Genomic DNA, 19327 nt, shown 5'->3' with positions numbered 1-19327 from the left:
TATTCTTTTTGTTTTAATTTTTGGTTTCCTTGGGCTGTGTGCGTGCACGAGGGATCTGAAAAGTAATTCCGCCGTAATTTAATTCCTAGAATGTTAAGGCTAGATGGGATGTCAGCCTGGTGTTATCGCACGGCCCAACATGACTGTTTTGCTATGTAATATTCCACTTAGAGGGTGGACATGAAGAGGGGTGGACATGAAGTGTTATGCTCATTTGGAATGGGCTCCCTAATTCCAGAATTCTCCAGGCTTTGCCTGGAGGTTGGCAACCCTTGACCATAGCTGGATATTCAGACAATGGAGTTCTTAGCGCCTTGTGGTTATGTGCTCTGACCCAACTTGTAAATAAAAAAACCCTATTTTTGTAGCAGATTGCAAACAAAGAGTATGCTTCTACAAACGCCAAAAAAACAAAACGTCAGTTAATCGCAATATTTTATTTTAGCAAGGCTGTAATTCCGGGGTAGTGGAAGCATGAGAAATACGGCATCGCCCACTCAAGGAGGAAGAATTGCAACTCTTGAGATTTTTGGCCCTCAGCTCAGACCAGCTCTCTTGAGGGAGGCTGAGCAAAACCTGCCGTGGGGTCTTTCCCCTGCCTCTCTGAGAGCAAAGCTCCCGCCAGCAGAGTATCTCCCAAAAGAACGAGGTTCTTTCGCCGCTGACTCCTGTCCTTCTGTTTTGCTGTCACCTGCTGGTAACTTGCACTCTGCACATATATCTCCTCCCTTTGCCACTTCCACCAGAGAGCTGTAGCTTGCTGGAGTAGTCCTGAGCCAATGCCTCCTGAAAAAACCGGCCCAGCAAAGCCCAAAGATCTTCCATTGGAGTCTGGCAGGTGGGTCCGGGTGAGGGTGTACAGTAGACTTTTTGTCCAACAAGCAGGGAAATGAGGCATCATTTCTGCTATCAAAGACAGCCCCAGTAGTTGCTTCTTTGGTAGGACTTCACTGTGCTCCCAGCTAGATTTACCGCTGCAGCAGGGAGAGAAGGCACCAGTGGGCAGGGGAAGGACAGGTGGGGAGGGGAAGGGAAGAAGGGCATATTGGGGGAATTGGTATAGGTAAGGAGGGGGAGGGGCTGGGAAGTCTTTGCCCAAGGCCCTCAAAACCAGGAACTGGCCCTGCCTGTGTTTCTCTAAACAACCCTCTGCAGCTGTAGACAACACCGGAATCTGCAGCTCCTGTTCTCCTAGTAGACTCGACGATCTCATTCGCTGTCCTACACGCACAGAAGTGACGGAAGCACACCAGAACTCCTTAGCAGCTTGGGAGAAGGAGACTGACACCGGGTAAATGGACATCTCCTATCAGCTCCCTTTGAACTGATTTTGTTATTCATGGAGAATAAATTGATTTTTTAAAATATCACTGGCTGCTCTCTGCTTTCTCTGCTGCATTACGGGAGTGTTCGGGATTAGACCCATTTTGGGGTCGAAAAAGATTAGGTCTAGCATCGTATGGTGGCAAATAAGGTTGTTTCAATGAGTAGCCCATGGGCTTTACCTGTGCTTTTAAGTTTTTAACTTTGTAAGCTGTGCGCAATAAATATTATTATTATTATTATTATTATTATTATTATTATTATTATTATTATTATTATTATTATTATTATTATTATTATTATTAAATTGATATGCCACCCTCCCATGTGGCTCAGGGCACATTCACATTAACAAAACAGGGATATTAAGAACCTTTTCTGTCCTAACTACTTGTTGGTTAGGTTTGTTTTTTGTTTTCCTTTTTTGTAACACCATTCTCTTTTGGGCTTTCTTTTCTTTTCTTCTCATAGTAGACTCTCCACCTTTCCTCACAGTCCATACGCAAACTGCATACCCAGGGAATTGCTAATCGCCACGGTGGGATGGTAGGTGAATTCCCTCCAGGCCAGGCTGAATTCTGGAGCTTTTTGGTGTGTGTGTGTGTGGGGGGGGGGGAAATCACTGGGCATGAAATTGGGGTCACTGTGGGTAGGCAGGGAGTTGTGAGTGTCCTGTATTGTGCAGAGGGTTGGATTAGATGGCTCTGGAGGTCCCTTCCAACTCTAGGATTCTAAGCTTCTTGGATTCCAACCCCCATCTGTTTTATAAATGCATTAATCTAGCCATAACTGCAGACTCAGCTTTTTAGCATCCCAACCTTCTGAGCTTGGAAAACGAGTAATGAATAGTTTATCGGGGAAACAAATCCACACTGCTCCTACAGATAAAACTCTGGGTGGGAGAGCGATAGCTACAAGCTAACTAACAGTATTCCAAACGTGCAAATTATAAAATCAGAGTCCAGTAGCTCCTTTAAGACCAACAAAGATTTATTCAAGGCCTGAGCTTTGTTGGTCTTAAAGGTGCTGCTGGACTCTGATTTTGTTGCACGACTTCAGACCAACACGGCGACCCATTTGGATCTATCCAAATGTGCAAGGAATACAGGTGGGCCTGACTTGCGACCGTTTCCTTTCTCTTCCTCCAGGGGCCTTGGTGATAGGCAAGAAGCGAATGGCGTGGGGAAACAAGACCGTGGTGACCGAGTTTGTCCTCCTTGGCTTGTCCCCATCCTGGGAAGCACATCTCCTCTTATTTGCGCTCTTCCTTTCCCTCTACGCAGCCACCCTCTTTAGCAACCTCCTTATTTTACTGGCGATCTCCCAAGACCACCGTCTCCTCCACTCACCCATGTTCTTTCTCCTGGCTCACTTAGCCTTTCTGGACCTCTGCATGTCTTCCTCCACCACACCCAGAGCCCTCTTCGACCTCCTCGCCCAGCGTCCGACGATCTCCTTCCGAGGCTGCATGGCACAGATCTTCTTCCTCCATCTCTTTGGGGGCAGTGAGATGATCCTTCTCATGGCTATGGCCTACGACCGCTACGTGGCCATCCGCCATCCGCTCCGCTATGCCTCGCTCATGAGCCGGGGTCATTGTGTGGGGCTTGTGCTGGCCTCCTGGGCTGGTGGGCTCCTCCATACCAGTGTGCAGCTGGCCTTCACCGTCAATGCCCCCTTCTGCGGGCCCAACCGTGTGGACAGCTTCTTCTGTGACATCCCCTTGGTCAACAAGTTGGCCTGCGTTGACCCCTACCCCCTGGAGGTCATGATGGTGACCAACAGTGGCGTCATCTCCCTGGTTGGGTTCGTCACGTTGCTTGTCTCCTATGGGCTCATCCTCTCGGCCGTCCGTTCCAGAGCTCCTTCTGAAGGGGCTTCCAAGGCCATCTCCACCTGCACGTCTCACCTCATAGTGGTCACCATGTACTTTGGGCCCTGCATATTTATTTACGTGCGTCCCAAGGCCCGCTTCACAACGGACAAAGTGCTGTCCGTCTTCTACACGGCGGTCACTCCCTTGCTCAACCCAGCCATCTATGCCTTGAAAAACAAGGAGATGAGAGCCGCCCTGGGGAAGTTGTTGGGAAGGTATTCTGTGCAGGTTTCCGGTCCCATTCCGGCCATTCCAGGAGGAGGGGCTGCCTCGTGGAGATGCAAGCAAAGCAGCCATAAGAGTGGGGCAGGTGTCCAGGGGGTATCCCAGTTATCAATTGCAGAATCATAGAATCATAGAGTTGGAAAGGCCTCCTGGGTCATCTAGTCCAACCCCCTGCACTATGCAGGACACTCATAACTACCTGCAGGGGGCATCGGAGGAGATGTGTGTTTAGCATAGTGGGCTTAGGAACATGCTGGTGTTTTGTAAATAGAAAAAGAAGAGCTGGTTTTATGCCCCACTTTTCACTGCCCAGAGAAGTCTCAAAGCGGCTTCCAATCACCTTCCCTTCTCTCCCCACAACAGGGACCTTGTGAGGTAGGTGAAGCGGAGAGAGCTCTGAGAAGGCGGCTCTGTGAGATCAGCTCTATCAGGACTGTGACTTGCCCAAGGTCCCCAGCTGGCTGCATGTGGAGGAGCGGGGAATCAAACCCGGCTCACCAGATTGGAAGCTGCTGCTCTTAACCAGTACACCAAGCTAGTGCCTTGATTGGTTCTTTGGAAACGTCCTAATTCTTGAGCTCACTTCCTCCCTGCTTGCCCCCAAGAACCGGCAGAATGATTGCAGATCTCAAAACTCTCGAAATCCCTTTGCTATTCTCTCTTTTTCTACTCAAAGTTTGTTTCTCTTCATGATACAATCCTTTGATTCTTCTAAGCGGTCTGTTGCTGTGCTCTTTCACAACTCTCAACTCTGCCAACACAGACCCCCCCCCCCCTTCCTTTTTTCATGAAACAAAAACACCTTTGCTAGAAGAATGGGGCAGGGACAGAGTTATGTCCCAGGTGACTCAAGGAATCGAGCCATGCTGCATTCAACTGGGAATAGCCAGTTCACTTTCCTCTCTCTCCCTCCCTCCTTCCGGGTTCAACTGCTAACTTATTTTTAACAAGGTCCCTGAATGCTGGGCTGGGCTTTCTCCAGACCTGCACAAGTCTGTGCTCCCATTGCAGGGCTTTCCCCACAAGGCAAGAGACGATTTAGTGATGGGTTTCATGAACAGGCAATGCAGGCTGAGGCCCTCTCTCTCCCCATCAAAGAACTGAAGGGTCAGCAGGTTAGTCTTTCTTATCTTCTTCTACCTCCACTGTCTCCCCCTCTTCTAACTAGGTTTCTGGAGTCAGCCCGGCAAGCAGAAATGCACCGCCTTCGAACCCAGGGCTCTTAAATCCATCCCTCATCACAGATCCTGAATGCCAAATGTCCAAAATGGCTGCTTCGGAGGGTGGACTCCAGAGCATTATACTCCACTGAGGTCCCACCCTGACCCCAATCCCACCCACCCCCAGCTCCACCCCCAATGTCTCTACGTATTTCCCCAACCGAGAGCTGGCAACTCTAGGGGGAACACCTACAGTGTCCCAATGCCTAGACTTTTTTTTTGCGCTAATCCCTCAGCAGCCTCTAACACTGTGCTGATGTCACTTCTGGGAACAAGGAAGTGACATCATGACGTTGCAGGCGAGGCTTCATGCCATTGGTTAGCTCTCCTGCCCATTGAGAGGCCATCCATGACCACTCCAAGCCCCCCAAATAGTCATTTTCTCCAGGGGAACTGATTTCTTTTTACAGTCTGGAAGTCAGTTGTAAATCTGGGAGAATTCCAGGCCCCGCCTGGAAATTGGAAGCCAACCTTTTATTGGAGGCCTGTGTCTGAAAGATCCAGGGCTAGAGATGTTTCACAGGCCCAGTCATTGCTGCCACTCTCTCGCTGCTGGTGGGAGAGGGGGAATCCATGCGGAAATGACATCACATCTCTCAAAAATGGAAAAACCCATCACTACCCACGACTGAAGAATGCTTGCTAAATACGGCGGAATTGGCTGAAATGGCCAAATTGACTGTTTTAATCCAAGAAAGGGCAACTTCAGTATTCATAGCTCTTTGGACTTTCAGTGTGATTTTAAAAAATGATGGTTTATGGTTTTGAGGATTAAGAGGTGAGGGGAATATGAAGGAAGACTGGTTTTAAATTTCTTGATATACTGTCTCCCTCTTTCTGTTTCTTCCTTTTCTCTTCCTTTTACATTTCTTTTCTTATTGGGTACTTGTATTTTTCTTTCTCCCCCCCCCCCTTTATCAATGGTGTATTTTAAAATTCTAAATAAAAGTGTTTTAAATATATATATTAAAAAGAAGTGACATCATGCCTCTCTAATCTGAAGAAACAGCTTCAATTCCCACTTCTCCCCCACATGCAAGCCAGCAGGGTAACCTTGGTCCTGTCCCAGTTCTCTCAGGGCTCTCCCAGCCCCACCTACCTCACAGGGTGGCTTGTGCACTCCCGGAAAAGCACGGGGGTTGGGGAATCGTGGCACAAGCAACCCAAGGAAATGAGCCACAGCACCCTCCCCTGAGGAAAGCCAGCTGGTGTGGCAGCCTCCTTCGCTCTATTCCCTCACACGCACAAGACGCTTCCATCTTTTGCAAATTCAGCTGCGAATTTTTTAAAACAAGGTTCCCAAACTCTAGGGCTGGGTTTGGTTCTAGGGCCAGCCATGGAGCAAGTCCACTCTCCCGCTGTGGAGCTTTCTCTTAACACGCAGTTGAGCTTTGAAATCCATGGATGGCCGGTGCAGCCTGAGGGATCTGTCTTCCCATCAAACCACTGAAGGGTAGGTCACACTTTCTTATCTTCTGATTCCCTCCGTCCCTTCCTTTCGCTTATCTTTTGAGGTCCTCGGTCTCTTCCCTTCCCTTATCGTCTGATACCCTCTCTCCCACCCCCCCTTCCCTTCTCTCTTTTCTTATATTCCCTTCCCTTATCTTCCAGTACACGTTGTCTCTTCTTCCAGTACCCTTATCTCTTTCTTCATCTTGTGGTACCCTCTGTCTCTTCCTTTCCCTTATGTTCTGATACATCTGTCTCTTTTCTTCTCTTATCTCTTCCTGTATCTTCTGATACCCTCTCTCTTCCCTTCCTCTTCTCTTATCTCCTGAGACCCTCTCTCTCTTTCCTTTCCTTATCTTCTGATGCCCTCTGTCTCTTCCCTTCCCATATCTCTTCTCATATCTTTTGATACTTTCAGTTTCTTCCTTTCTCTCTTCCCACATTTTCCCTTCCCATATCTTCCAATACCCTCTCTCTCTTCCCATCCCATATCTTCTGAATACCCTGTCTTTTTTGGGTTTCATTCCATGTTCCTCCACATGCAGCCAGTTGGGTGACCTTGGTCACAGAGCTGCTCTCACCGAACAGTTCTGTCAGGGCTCTCTCAGCCCTGTCTACCTCGCAGGATTGAATTTTGATGCCATTAAAGTTAATGTATATCTAGACCGACCTTTGCTCATATAGAAGGTTTAACAAACCAAGAACAAAAAGGTAACAGCTAGGAAAACCAATTATTGGTGGAAGAGTATTGTGATAAGTGCCAGTAGTTTGCCACCAGCTGAAGCCAACCCCAGCCGCTGAAGGCATGCAAGAAGCAGAGGGGGGGTACCAGTGCCTTGAGTGTCAGCTTGGTGCAGTGGTTAAGAGCGCTAGCCTCTAACCTGGAGAACCAAATCTGATTCCCCACACCTCCACCTGGAGCCAACTGAGTGACCTTGGGCCAGCCCCAGTTCTCTCAGAGCTCCCACACAGGGCATCTGTTGCGGGGAGAGGAAGGGAAGGAGATTGTAAGCCGCTTTGAGACTCCTTCCGGTGGTGAAAAGCAGAGTACCAAAACCCAACTTTTCTTCCTTTGCAGAGTCTCCTGTCCAAATTCCAATCTTGCTTAGCTTCCAAAATCAGATGAGATCACGATACACCATGCCACTGCCCCTCTCCAGAGATGTGTACACTATTCTATACTTTTTTTTTTTTTACGGTAATCAATTCCTCCTGTTTGCAGCTGTGCTACACAACTGGCACGCGACTGGTATTCCCACAACTGGTATGCAGCAAGAGAATCATTCCGTGGTCGAGGAGTTTGTCCTTCTGGGCCTCTCCCAGGCAAGAGGAGTTCAGCTCCTTCTCTTTGTCCTGTTCCTCGTCTTCTACTCCTTGGTCCTGCCAGCGAACATCCTCATCATCTTGACCATCCGGAACGACCCTCGCTTGGGCTCCCCCATGTACTTCTTCTTGGCCAACCTGGCCTTCCTGGATATCTGCTACTGCTCCGTCACCCCTCCCAAGATGCTGGCTGACTTCTTCTCCCGCCACAAGACCATCTCCTTCAAGGGCTGCCTGGCTCAGCTCTTCTTCCTCCACTTTCTCGGAGGATCAGAAATCTCCCTTCTCATCAGCATGGCCATCGATCGGTACGTGGCCATTTGCCGCCCCTTGCAGTACACCAGCGTGATGAGCAGGCCAACCTGTAGAGCCATGGTGGCCGGCTCCTGGTGTGTGGGATTTCTGCACTCCATTGTCCAAGTCATCTTTATTGCCCATCTCCCTTTCTGTGGTCCCAACAAGGTGGACAGCTTCTTCTGCGACATTACTCAGATTGTCAAATTGGCTTGCGTAGACACCTACGCCTTGGAGCTCTTCATGTTCGTCAACAGCGGCGTTTCCATCCTGGTCTGTTTCATCCTCCTCCTCATCTCCTATGGGGTCCTGCTGGTCAAGGTGAGGACAGGCTCGAGCCAAGGGAAGAGCAAAGCCGCCTCCACTTGCTTCACCCACATAATCATGGTGGTCATCATGTTTGGACCTGCCATCTACATCTACTGCCGCCCATTCATGGATTTCCCCTTTGACAAGGTCATGGCTGTTCTCCACACCGTGGTCTTCCCCTTGATGAACCCCATGATCTACACTTTGAGGAACAAGGAGATCAAACAGGCCATGTGGAGGCTGTTGAGCAAACGAAGAGCCCTGATGTAACACCTAGGAGACCGGAGATCTGACCATTTCTGCATTAGTAGACACACCTTCTTTTAGCCTCCCTTTGGATTTCATATGGATGCTGTGAGTGGACTCTAGCCTTTCCCCATTTGGGCTTCCCTTCTCTTATTTTCCAGGCTGAAATTCATTGTGTGCTTTCTGCACTGTAGCTTCCCATCATGCTTTGCTCCCTTCCCCTTTTCAAAAATTTTGCTTTTTGCAAAATGGTGTTTGTTTGCACCTTTGTTTTCATTGCGCCCCTTAATCGCTCCATTCTGTGCCCTTGATTGCCTCCTCGCTTCCCCTCAAAGTGTCATGAATGTAATATAATGTTATAACGTTATAACGTTAATAACATAATGTTATAACATTATAACATTATAACATTATAACATTAGTAGCCTTAAAGCCTGCTGTAGGAGAAATACAGTGGACTCTAGCGGAGCACCCCTCCTGTGGGGAGAGGGGGTGGCCTCCCCTTCCCCCATGCGCCGGGAAGCCCTCAAGCAGCTTCCCGGTCCAAGGGGGAAGGGCAGCCATCCCTCCCCGCCAGACGTACTGGTGGGCTGGGGTGGCCAGGAGTGCAATGGTGGTGAGTTCGCCAGTGTGCTCCTGGCCAGGCTGGAGGGGTGGGCCCTGTCCAGACTGTTGCCCAACCGGGAGGCACGAAGGTCCGCGGTGGGTGGGGCCTGTTTGATCTTCGGACAAAGAGTAGACAGGCCCCGCCCACTCTCTGCCCACCTGAAGAAGCAAATTTTACTACGATAAAACTAAACTAAACTCAACGTTATTTTCAGGCTTATTTTCCCACAACCCCCCTCTGTTTTTGAGTGCTTATTGTGTTATTATTTCTTGAACTATTTGTAGTTTTAATGATATGGTAAACAATTTTTTTTTTGTATTCAGTTCTTGTATTTGCACTTTTTGTATCCCAAAATGGCTAGATGGTCATAATAAATGAACTTGATTAATACGGAAATGGACACAGTTCCACCCCCAGTTCTCCAGGCATTTCCCAAAGGGGAGCTTCTAGTTCTTGAAGTATCCTCAGACTTGGGTTCAAATTCTGAATCATGGGTCGACTCCGGTGGCCAGCCCTAGCAGCCAGTTCTGCAGCCAGAGAGGTTAGTCCTGGACCCCACTGGGAAAGGCAGGTGGTATTGTGACCCAGATTCCTCCTCTGACTTCTGGAGGAAGCCTCCGGGAGGAGGCTGGAGGCTGCCACCCCTGCTCATCCTCCTTTTAACAAGCTCCCCAAGGGCTGGCTTGGGCTTGCTTCCAGGTCACACCACGGTGCAGATCTGGTCTCCCATTGTGGGACTTCTCGTGGGACGCCGGAGGTGATTTACTACTGGGGAGCACCAAGAGCCCAGGCTGACTCAGCCTGGTTGTTCTTTTGCCAACACAGCGCTGCGGAAGGGTAAGTGGATTCCTGAAAGGTAAGCTGACTTGTCCTGTCTTCTGCTGTCCATTTTTTTTGTGTTTGTGCATCTTTGCTTCTCTTCTTCTGACTCCAGCTTGAAAAGTTTGGCAGGAGGTCAGGGGACTATTTGGAACTGAGCTTTCATGAGAACCTTCCTTGGTTGCCTCCTCCATTCCACGTCTTCCTGGCCTTGTCAGAGCTGGGTGACCTTGGGCCAGTCTCAGTTCTCTCAGAGCTCTCTTGGCCTCACCTACCTCAACAGGGGGTCTGTTGTGAGGAGAGGAAGGGAGGGCGATTGTAAGCCACTTTGAGACTCCCTCTGGTAGTCAAAAGCCAGGTATAAAAACCAAATCTCCTCCTCCTCCTCCTTTTTTGGGGCAAAGCAAAATGCAATGCATCATAGGTAATTAAAGACTCCTTATCAGACCCACCAGTGTAGCCACACTGTTGACATGGTCTGGAAGCGCATGGGTGACCCAGGTTTCCCAAATAAGAGACATGATCTTTTAACAGTAAGGGTTTTCATAGAGAAAATTCTGTCTATGAGAAGGTTGTTAAAGTGAGACGCTCAGATATCTGAAGAAGTGTGCATGCACACAGACTCTTATGCCCAGAATGAAACTGTGTGGGTCTTCAAGGTGCCCCTGGATTCTGTGTCATCAACATGGTGACTCTCCTGAATCCAGCTTACAGGGATTGTTTTATATTATTTATTGTACAGAATTTGTATCCTACCTTTCTGCCCTGACATGAACCACATAGGTGGCTAACAAATTGCCATGAGAATAAAATGGAGGAGAGGGGAACAAGCTAAGCCACTTGGGGCCCCGCTGGGGAGAAGTCAGGGATTAAAATGCTTCTCCACACAACAGAAAATTCATCTATGGAAACTCATTGCTTATGGAAGCTTTAAAAAAATACAAACAAACAAGGCATCAACAGCTATTTGCTCTGTTAAATGGAACCTCCGTATCCAGAGGTACCTTGAAAGATGAGTGGCTGGAAACCAGCGATTCACTGTTGTCTTCGGCCTCCATTTGCAGACATCTAGAGGGCATCTAGTTGGCTGTGGTGGGAAACAGGAGGCTGGCCTACGTGGGCTGATCCAACAGGACTCTCCTTCCCTTGCCTGACATGGTCTACCCATCAGTAGCCTTCGCTTGAAATCTCTTAAACAATAATGTGGAGAAAAGTACCACTGAGCATGTGCAGAGTGTCTGCTTTTCCTCCCCACAAAGGTTTTGTAGGTCGTCCACCATCATCTGGAAGAAGGAAGCCACAAGGTCTGGAGATTTCTCTAGGAATGAAGCACTGATTTTGGGGAGGTGGGTTCCCCTGCACCCTTATGTATGTTATGTATGTTATTGGAGCATTCCCATCTTCCGGCCTCTTCTCCAGGAGATGCGTCCAGGGAGATGCAGTGACGGGAACTGCACGACCATGGTGAAAGAGTTTGTCCTCTTGGGCCTCTCGCAGACGAGGGAGATCCAGCTCTGCCTCTTCTTCCTCTTCCTCTTCATCGACTCCCTCATCCTGCCTGTCAACATCCTCATCATCTTGACCATCTGGACTAACCTTCGCCTCAGAGCCCCCATGTTCTTCTTCCTCGGCAACCTGGCTTTCCTGGACCTCTGCTACTGCTCAGTCACCCCACCCAAAATGTTGGCCGACTTGTACTCGCGCCGGAAAGCCATCTCCTATTGGGGCTGCATGGCCCAGATCTTCTTCCTCCACTGGCTGGGGGCGGCAGAGTTTCTCCTCCTCATCAGCATGGCCTTTGACCGGTACGTGGCCATCTGCCACCCGCTGCGTTATGGCAACGTGGTCAGCAGAGGGGTCTGCTGGAGCCTCATAGTGACTGTCTGGCTTCTCGGCCTGATGCACTCCTTGATCCAGTTCATTCCCATCATCCGCCTTCCCTTCTGCGGACCCAACAGGTTGGACAATTTCTTCTGCGACATCAACCAGATCATCAAGTTGGCTTGCACGGACACCTATGCCTTGGAGTTCGTCATGTTCTTCAACAGCGGGTTGGCCACTCTGATGTGCTTCATCCTCCTCCTCCTCTCCTACGGAGCTCTCCTGGCCAAAGTTAGGGCCAGCTCCACCAAGGGGAAGAGCAAGACGGCCTCCACGTGTGTCACCCACATCATCATCGTCTTCATCATGTTCGCCCCGGCCATCTACATGTACTGCCGCCCGTTCCAGGACTTTCCTCTTGACAAGGTGGTGGCCATCTTCCACACGGTGGTCTTCCCCTTGATGAACCCCATGATCTACACCTTGAGGAACAATGAAATCAAACTGGCTATACGGAAGATGGTCACCAAAAACAAGATCTGGAGCAGGGAATGATGCCCAAGGCTGCCATGTGAGTATGGAAAAGGGCGATCATTTATCATTTATGTTATGTTTTTAACGCTTCAGTAAAATTATTTTACCGTCCACCGACAACTGTGGGAGACGCAGACCACGGTCTAACTTTAATTATTTTATTTTTTTCATTTTATTGATCTAATTTATATACTGCCCCTGACTACAACATCTAGGGACGGTGTACACAGAACCAGCGAAGTTGGAGAAGCACATCAAAATTGTTGTGAAAGTATAAAACAGATCAAGTCAACCAGTTGTAACAATTATATCTACATCAGAAGTGTCATTTAGAAACACTGAAAAAGTGGCTAATGGTAATTTGGAGAGGAGGATACCATGAGCTTGTTTCCGATGTCAGGAGATTTAAGACCCTAGACTGCTGGCGTGAAATATTTTAAACTAGAAGTTGCTATTGGATTCCCTACTCCTCCTCCACATGCAGCCAGCTGGGTAGCCTTGGACCAGCCACAGTCCCCGCAGAGCTGTTCTCTCAGCAGAGTTCTCTCAGAGCTCTCTCCACCCCACCTCCCTCACAGGGTGTCTGTGGTGGGGTGAGGAAGGGGAAAGGGTTAGTATACTGCTTTGGGACTCCTTTGGGTAGTGAAAACCAGCTCTTCTTCTCTCCACCCAGTGTGGTGTGTCTCCTCTAGGCTTCCATGTTTATGTATAAGGGAGGAGACCGACAACCAGTAGGGCCCAGGGCCAAATGAAAGAGGCAAAATGCAACCATGTCAAATGCAAATAAGCCTAAAGCATTTGCAGGGTTGCATTGCAACTCAACCTTCTCTCAGCCACTGGTGGGGAGGAGCAAAAGAGAAAGGATGCTGTTGGGAAAGAGAGAGAGAGAGAGTGGGGGGGGGGCGTGGCACCTATCTCCCAGAATGACACCTGACCTGCAGACTACAAACATCAGTACGCACGGAGAAACTGGCTGCTTCAGCAAATGGGTTTTATGACAATAAACCCCCTTGAAGTCCCTCCCCTCCCTAAACCATCCCCATCTCTGGATCTACCCCCAAATCTCCAAGAATTTCCCAGTCCCTGTCAGCCAAGAAACCCATCCTCTGACCTATCAATCCCTTCTTTGATCTTTCCATTCGATGTTAATAAAAACAAAATGTCAGGCTGGGTTGGGAAGACTCTGGGATCCGATTTGACCTGGCCGTAAATCGTTTTTGACCTCTTCAAAGTTTATGGAAGAGGGGGGAAAACAGAACGCACAGGACCTGAATTTGATTCAGATCAGTGCTCCCTCAGCTGTAATGTTTTCGAGTAAAAACCCTGAGAAGAGCCGAAGAGGTATGACAAATAACGGGCGCTAGGGGGAAGTAAAGGACATAGATCAGGAAAGTTAAATTTTACAGACAAAGTTTGGAAGAGTCTCTCTCCTGTAGTTTATAAAATGCTGAATAGAGATTGAGACCCGTTCTTTTTATGCTGTTTGTCCACAGCTACACCCAGGGGCAGGGGGATGTTTATCAAGAAAATGTCATGGTTGGGAAGGGTTAAACGTCTCTCTGAATTATACACTGCAATCCTAAACATTCTTTTCTGGAATTGGGCCTCACTGAACCACCTTGCACCCTTCTCCTTGCACCACCTTCCACACCCTCTGCTGGCCCAGAGGTCAGGGTTAGTGATAAGCCAGGCCATCACAGGTCACTACCCATCTTCTCTCAGGTTATCCCTGGTGTACCATAGAGTCTAGGAAATACTATTCCCCACTCCCTCTCCTGGTGGTAGCCAGAAGGGACCTGGCAACCCTACCCCTCTCTCAAACACTGCACAGAGGTGTTGGGGCACCAATATCCACATGCTATCTATCTATCTATCTATCTATCTATCTATCTATCTATCTATCTATCTATCTATCTATCTATCTATCTATCTATCTATCTAACTATCTATCTATCCATCCATCCATCCATCCATCCATCCATCCATCCATCCATCCATCCATCCATCCATCCTTCCATCCATCCATCCATCCATCCATCCATCCATCCACCCATCCAAAGATTTTGGTTTTGTGCATGTGTGTATCTTTCCAGCCCACGGGATTCAAGTTGAAGTTGTATTTCTGATTTGAACACAACCATGGATTAGATAAGGCAGAGGCAACAAATCTGCCTTCCCATTGTATTTTTGAACCGGTCCCCTGGGTTTCATTGTCACAGTCTGGCCCTTTTTTCAGGCAGCACGAAGCTGCTCTTCTCCACAGCACCGCTCCGTCAGACTCCCTCCCAACGCAAACAACAGCTGTTTGCCGGTTGTCTCCCTCGTCAGCATTTCTGGTCGGGACAGGGAGAACCTGCATGTCACAGCCTGTGACTTCTGAGACGCCTTTTGCTGCGTTGACTGCATTTGCAATCTGCCGTTCCTTCCGAGATGCGAAGCAAATGACAGGGATTGAAGCCGTGGAATCAGACGGTATAAGACAACCAATGAATCTGGGAGTCATGAATCTGACCTCAATGCAAATACACTCCCTTAGGCGAGGCATGGCATAAGCGATCCAGAAAGTGGATAACAAACTGTAAAACGATGCAGTAAAAACAAATTATACATGGATGACTACTAGAGATGCCAGCTGAGCTGGCAAATCCCTAGAGTTTGGTGGTGGAGCTGGGAGTGAGATTTGGGGTGGGGAAGGACCTCAGTAGGGTCTCATGCTACGGAGTCTACTCTCCAATGCAGCCATGTTCTCCAGGGGAACTGATCTCTTTAGTCTGGAGTCACAACAGAATCACAGAGTCGGAAGGAGCAATCTAGGCCATCGAGTCCAAGCCTCTGCTCAGTACCAGATCAGCCTCAAGCATCCATGGAGATGAGCTATAATCTGTAAGGCAGAAATATTCAAGATATTAGCACTCATAAGAAGTAGGATTTGTCAACTCAGAGTTGGGGGGGGGTGTTGTGGAATCCTCCCTCTGAAGCAGCCTTTTTCTCCAGGGGAACTGATCTCTTTAATCTAGAGATGACCTATCATTCTAAAGAACCCCCAGGTCCCACCTGAAGACTGGCTTCCCTAGTCCTTATTAAACGCTCGAGAGTTCATTGTCGCATTCAGTGGCACACTGCCTCTAAACATGGAGGCTCCATTTAACTCTCAAGGCTCACAGCCCTTCGGAAACTTTTCTCTTGCGGCATGGGGGATATTTCTGGGAGTCTGACAGAGCATTGTGAAGGGGACAAGCATGCCCAAGATAAATGTTCCCAAGGATTCCCTGGCTCCTGTCCCCACCACAGGGTGGCCAAGGTGACTGACTCCCTGGGCTGTAACCCAAACCTCTGGGGGAATCATGTCACATTCTGGCCTGTGCCTTGGTTCCCAGCCAGCTCTCTGTTTAGCAACACCAGGCCAGCAGGCCAGAGATAGATAATCGGAGAGGGTCAAGAAAGGTCAGGTGGAGAAGAACATCAGGAGGAGGGATTCCCAGTCCATTTGGGATCGTGAAACCCAAGATGAACTCCGCATTCTTGCTCACTGATACATGTATAGTTGCCACCCTCCAGGGGGGACCTGGGGATCCTCTGGAATGCAGCTCCTCTCCAGACAATGGACATCAGTTCCCCTAGAAGAAAAGGGATATTTTAGAGGGTGGACTTTCTGGCATTGTACCCCACTGATGTTAACCAGAGTATTTTGAAGGAAGGGTGAGATTTTTAATTAAAATTTAGCGGGACCAAATGGTGGGCTGATAAGGGGGACTGATCTCTTTCAGCTGGAGATGGGCTATAAATTCAAGGTATCCCCGGGTCCCCCCTGGAGGCTGGTATCCTTACTTCAACCCCTCTTCCCTCCTCAGCCTCCCCAGGGACTCACAGTCTGGTCAGAAGCAAACTACCCAGTTCTGAATGGAAGATGGAGATGAATTCGGCCTCGAACCTGGACGTCGTCCAACCAAGAAAACCGGTCATACCAGTCATATGTGCTAAAGTCCAGCTCCTGATGACTCATTCCACCCCTCCCTTCCAGCTGGGACAACAGAGCCCGTCTCCAACACCCAGAGCTCAAATCTATGAGACATTTCCCAAAATGTGGCCTTTGAGCATGTGCAAAGTGTTTCCCCCCTTATCAAAGCCAATTGAGTGTCCTACCTTTCTACGTTCCATGCTCTCTTCCTGCAGGGTACATTTGTGAAAGTTGACTCTAAGCGATGGGTCATTGACCTTTTCTTTAATCAGAATGTCTTCGGAGCAATGAGAAAAGATCCCCAACCAGGTTGCCAACCCCCAGGCAAGGCCTGGAGTGCCAGAATCACAACTGACGTCCAAATGGTGGAATCAGTGCCTTTGGAGAACATGGCTGTTTTCGAAGAGGATCTCTTGACTGGAGGTTGGCAAACACCCTACCAAGAAGCTGTATGCTGGGGTGACAAAACCGTAGCTCTCCAGATGGCCATGGACTACAATTCCCATGAGCCCCTGCCAGCACGCCATCCCTGCGTGTAGCACGGCTAGTTATGATTGTTTTTTAAGGAAAGAAAATGGCGTAAGATACCTTGATCATTCTGCATCTTGCGTCATTTGACTCCTTGAAGGGGAATTTTTCATTTCCCAATTGGGGCAACTCGAAGATCAGCAAAGACGATGAAGAGCCCGTTTTTAAATACCTCCCTATCATACCTGATGGAGTCCAAAAGCAGCTTACAAACACCATTCCCTTCCTCTCCCCGCAACAGGCGCCCTGCGAGGTCGTTGGGGCTGAGTGAGCTCTGAAAGAGCTGCTCCACAAGAACTGTGACTGGCCCAGGGTCGCCCAGCTGCCTGCCTGTGGAGGAGGAGCGGGGAATCAAACCCAGTTCTCCAGATTAGAGAATCTGCCGCTCTTCAACGAATAGACTATCCTGGCTCTCTCAAAGTTGCCCCTGGACTCCAGTTTTGCTTCAGACGAACATGGCTCCCCACCGGCATCTATTTCCTGAGCGTGTTTTTGCAGCATAGTCCCTTGTCCTATTTTGGGAGGCAGGTGTGTGATGGCCTGGGCAGGGGAAGCAGGCCGAGGCGTGTGTTGCAGGGAGCCGCTGTGGCCTCTTCTGTGTGGTTTGCAAATGGCAGAGGACGACCTCCTCCCCACGTCGCCGGCAGATCGGCTGACGTAAACGGAGGCGCTCCCGTCCTCCTTATCTCCGCCGCTATGACAGGGCTGAGGTTTTGAGCCAGCCACAGAGTGACCGCACAGGCCCCGTTTCCTGCTCCGACAACTCGCCTGAGGCTCAGGAGGCACTTTGCAGCACGCGAAGCCAACAAGTCATCACAGCGTCGCTCTGGAACTGGGTGTTCTGGACACCCTTCCCCGCCACTTGCTGGAAATATATGCACTCTGCTCATCTGTACTGATGACTTCCCGCTCAGAGAGTTTTATCCTGCCCGGATTCCAAGGACTTCGGGTCGACGCTGTTCTCAGGTTTATCTTCACATCAGCTGTGTGAGGGAGGTTAGGCTGAGGGTGGCTGTCCCAAAGCCAAGGAAGAATGGGAAGGGTTGGACCCCACAGATTACTCCCCGAAGGAGTCTCCAACCTACCTCACACAGCTCTGGAAGCTAACCCACAACTAGCTGGGAAGCTGCTGGGTTCCCCCAGTTGGGTCACAATAAAGAGCTGAAATGAACGCCCAGCGTCCTGGGCCCATTCCGCACACATAGGATAATGCACTTTCAATGTGCTTTCACAGCTGGATTTCCCTGTGCGGAAAGGAAAATCTACTTCTAAAGTGCATTGAAAGTGCATTATCTATTGTGTGCAGACTAGGCCCTGGTCTCTGAACTCACGGATCTAACCCTCCCCACCCTAAGATCCAAAGAATTTGGGCTTCCCAGCAGAACTCACCTCCCCGTCTTAGAAAAGAAGCCACCTTTGGGTAGGGAAGCTGCTAGTCCATTTTGGCTTCAGTCACTTATTTCTCGAGAGATCGAGTTGTTGGATACGAAACCATGAGGCCTGAGTTCAAATACTGCTCCTGCTGTGGAGTCACCGGGCCTGCCACTCTTGGCTTTGATCTGCCTTCTGTAAGCAGCATTTATACCGAGGCTGACGGCTATTTTGCAGTCGCCTGCAAGAAAAGCCTTTCCTGGTTTCTTTACATTATTGATGCGCTGCCTTTTTTAACCGAGATTCAAGGTAGACCGCAGGGTGGAAGTCAATGGCACAGGGCGTCCAGAGAAACCATGCCATGGGGTTTGGGTTGCAGGGATCTGAAAACAAGCAGAAATCGGAAATGGAGCTGAGGCAACCTGAAACAAGATGTAAGCGTTTAAAGAACGGGGTGCTGGGGACCCCCAGGTCAGCAAAAACTAGCAAGTTTCTAGTTCTCATGCAATGAAGTTTGAACAGCAGGCTTCAGTACCCTCCTACATCCCCATGGATAGCAGCATGGATTTATCAAATGAAGGGATATTTGGTAAATTCGTTTGTGCTTTCAACTTTATGCCGGCCGTGGCGTCAATGTTTTCGGTCGGTTCTGACTCTTTAAAGTGATACCCTGAAAATCATGTTAGTCTGTGTACTCGAACCTAGCTTTTCCTGGTGAATTGTAGATTGTAATTTTTTTGTTGGACTGGGCTCGATTTCCTAAAACCTCCCGCCCTTCGGTATTATCAACAAACATCTCCTGTAACAAATATCTTTGTCCATGATACACAGTCCTGCCTCACATGGCTTCTAATCTGGGTTTGATTCCCCACTCTTTCTCCGCATGCAGCCAGCTGGGTGACCTCGGGCCAGTAACAGTCCTCACAGAGCTGTTCCCATAGAGCAGTTCTCTTAGAGCTCCCTCAGCCTCACCAGCCGCACAGGGGGTCTGTTGTGGGGAGAGGAAGGGGCAGGTGTCTGTAAGCCGCTTAGGGGCTCCTTTGGATAGTACAAAAAGTGAGGTCCAAAAAAACCCAGCTTTTCTGTTTATACCTACATCGCAGGGCTGTCGTGAGGAGAGGCAGCTAGGAGGAAAACAAGATCCTGCAATTTCTTTTGTTTTTAATGGGGGGTGGGGGTGGAGGAAGCGTTGCTCGAAAGCATCCAAAGCGTCTCCCCCCACCCACCCCCACGCCCGCATGCGCAGCCCATCATCTCCGCAGCTCTGAGGAGCCCGCCAGGGAGAAATCGCCTGAGTCACCCAACCGCCCAGTCCGTTCCAGCAGGCAGGCTGGGAAGGCGGGGGGGGGGGGGGTCTGCAGCGCCAGAGAAAAGAGCCCGGGGGAGGCAGGCAAGGAGGGCCCAGAGCCGCCGGGGGAGAGCCT

At 49.5% G+C, this 19327-nt stretch overlaps 3 protein-coding genes across 3 annotated transcripts; all 3 read left to right on the top strand.

Moving 5' to 3' along the window:
• The first annotated feature begins 2497 nt into the window (after positions 1-2497).
• LOC143826608 (olfactory receptor 4K3-like) lies at positions 2498-4650 on the top strand. Its single transcript, XM_077315447.1, has 2 exons — positions 2498-3414; positions 4593-4650. The coding sequence occupies exons 1-2, from the start codon at positions 2498-2500 to the stop codon at positions 4648-4650; spliced, it is 975 nt and encodes a 324-aa protein (XP_077171562.1).
• Positions 4651-7359: 2709 nt separating this feature from the next.
• Positions 7360-8355, top strand: LOC143825643 (olfactory receptor 4N2-like). The gene has a single exon (XM_077313828.1). The coding sequence runs from the start codon at positions 7360-7362 to the stop codon at positions 8287-8289; it is 930 nt and encodes a 309-aa protein (XP_077169943.1). The 3' UTR covers positions 8290-8355.
• A 2758-nt stretch (positions 8356-11113) lies between these two features.
• On the top strand, positions 11114-15915 carry LOC143826607 (olfactory receptor 4N2-like). The gene is made up of 2 exons (XM_077315446.1): positions 11114-12083; positions 15898-15915. Exon 1 carries the CDS (start codon positions 11114-11116, stop codon positions 12065-12067), a length of 954 nt encoding a protein of 317 aa, XP_077171561.1. The 3' UTR covers positions 12068-12083; positions 15898-15915.
• The last annotated feature ends 3412 nt before the right edge of the window (positions 15916-19327 follow it).

The sequence above is a fragment of the Paroedura picta genome, chromosome 16, assembly GCF_049243985.1.
Source record: "Paroedura picta isolate Pp20150507F chromosome 16, Ppicta_v3.0, whole genome shotgun sequence".
NCBI classification, from domain to species: domain Eukaryota; kingdom Metazoa; phylum Chordata; class Lepidosauria; order Squamata; family Gekkonidae; genus Paroedura; species Paroedura picta.
This window is presented reverse-complemented; position numbering and strand designations above follow the sequence as displayed.

Excerpts from the sequence above, each read along its gene's own strand:
- LOC143826608 (XM_077315447.1), top strand. The coding sequence starts at position 2,498 with ATGGCGTGGGGAAACAAGACCGTGGTGACCGAGTTTGTCCTCCTTGGC. Across the intron at positions 3,415-4,592 it reads CTGGGGAAGTTGTTGGGAAG|GTTTCTGGAGTCAGCCCGGC; the intron begins GTATTCTGTGCA and ends TCTTCTAACTAG.
- LOC143825643 (XM_077313828.1), top strand. The coding sequence starts at position 7,360 with ATGCAGCAAGAGAATCATTCCGTGGTCGAGGAGTTTGTCCTTCTGGGC.
- LOC143826607 (XM_077315446.1), top strand. The coding sequence starts at position 11,114 with ATGCGTCCAGGGAGATGCAGTGACGGGAACTGCACGACCATGGTGAAA.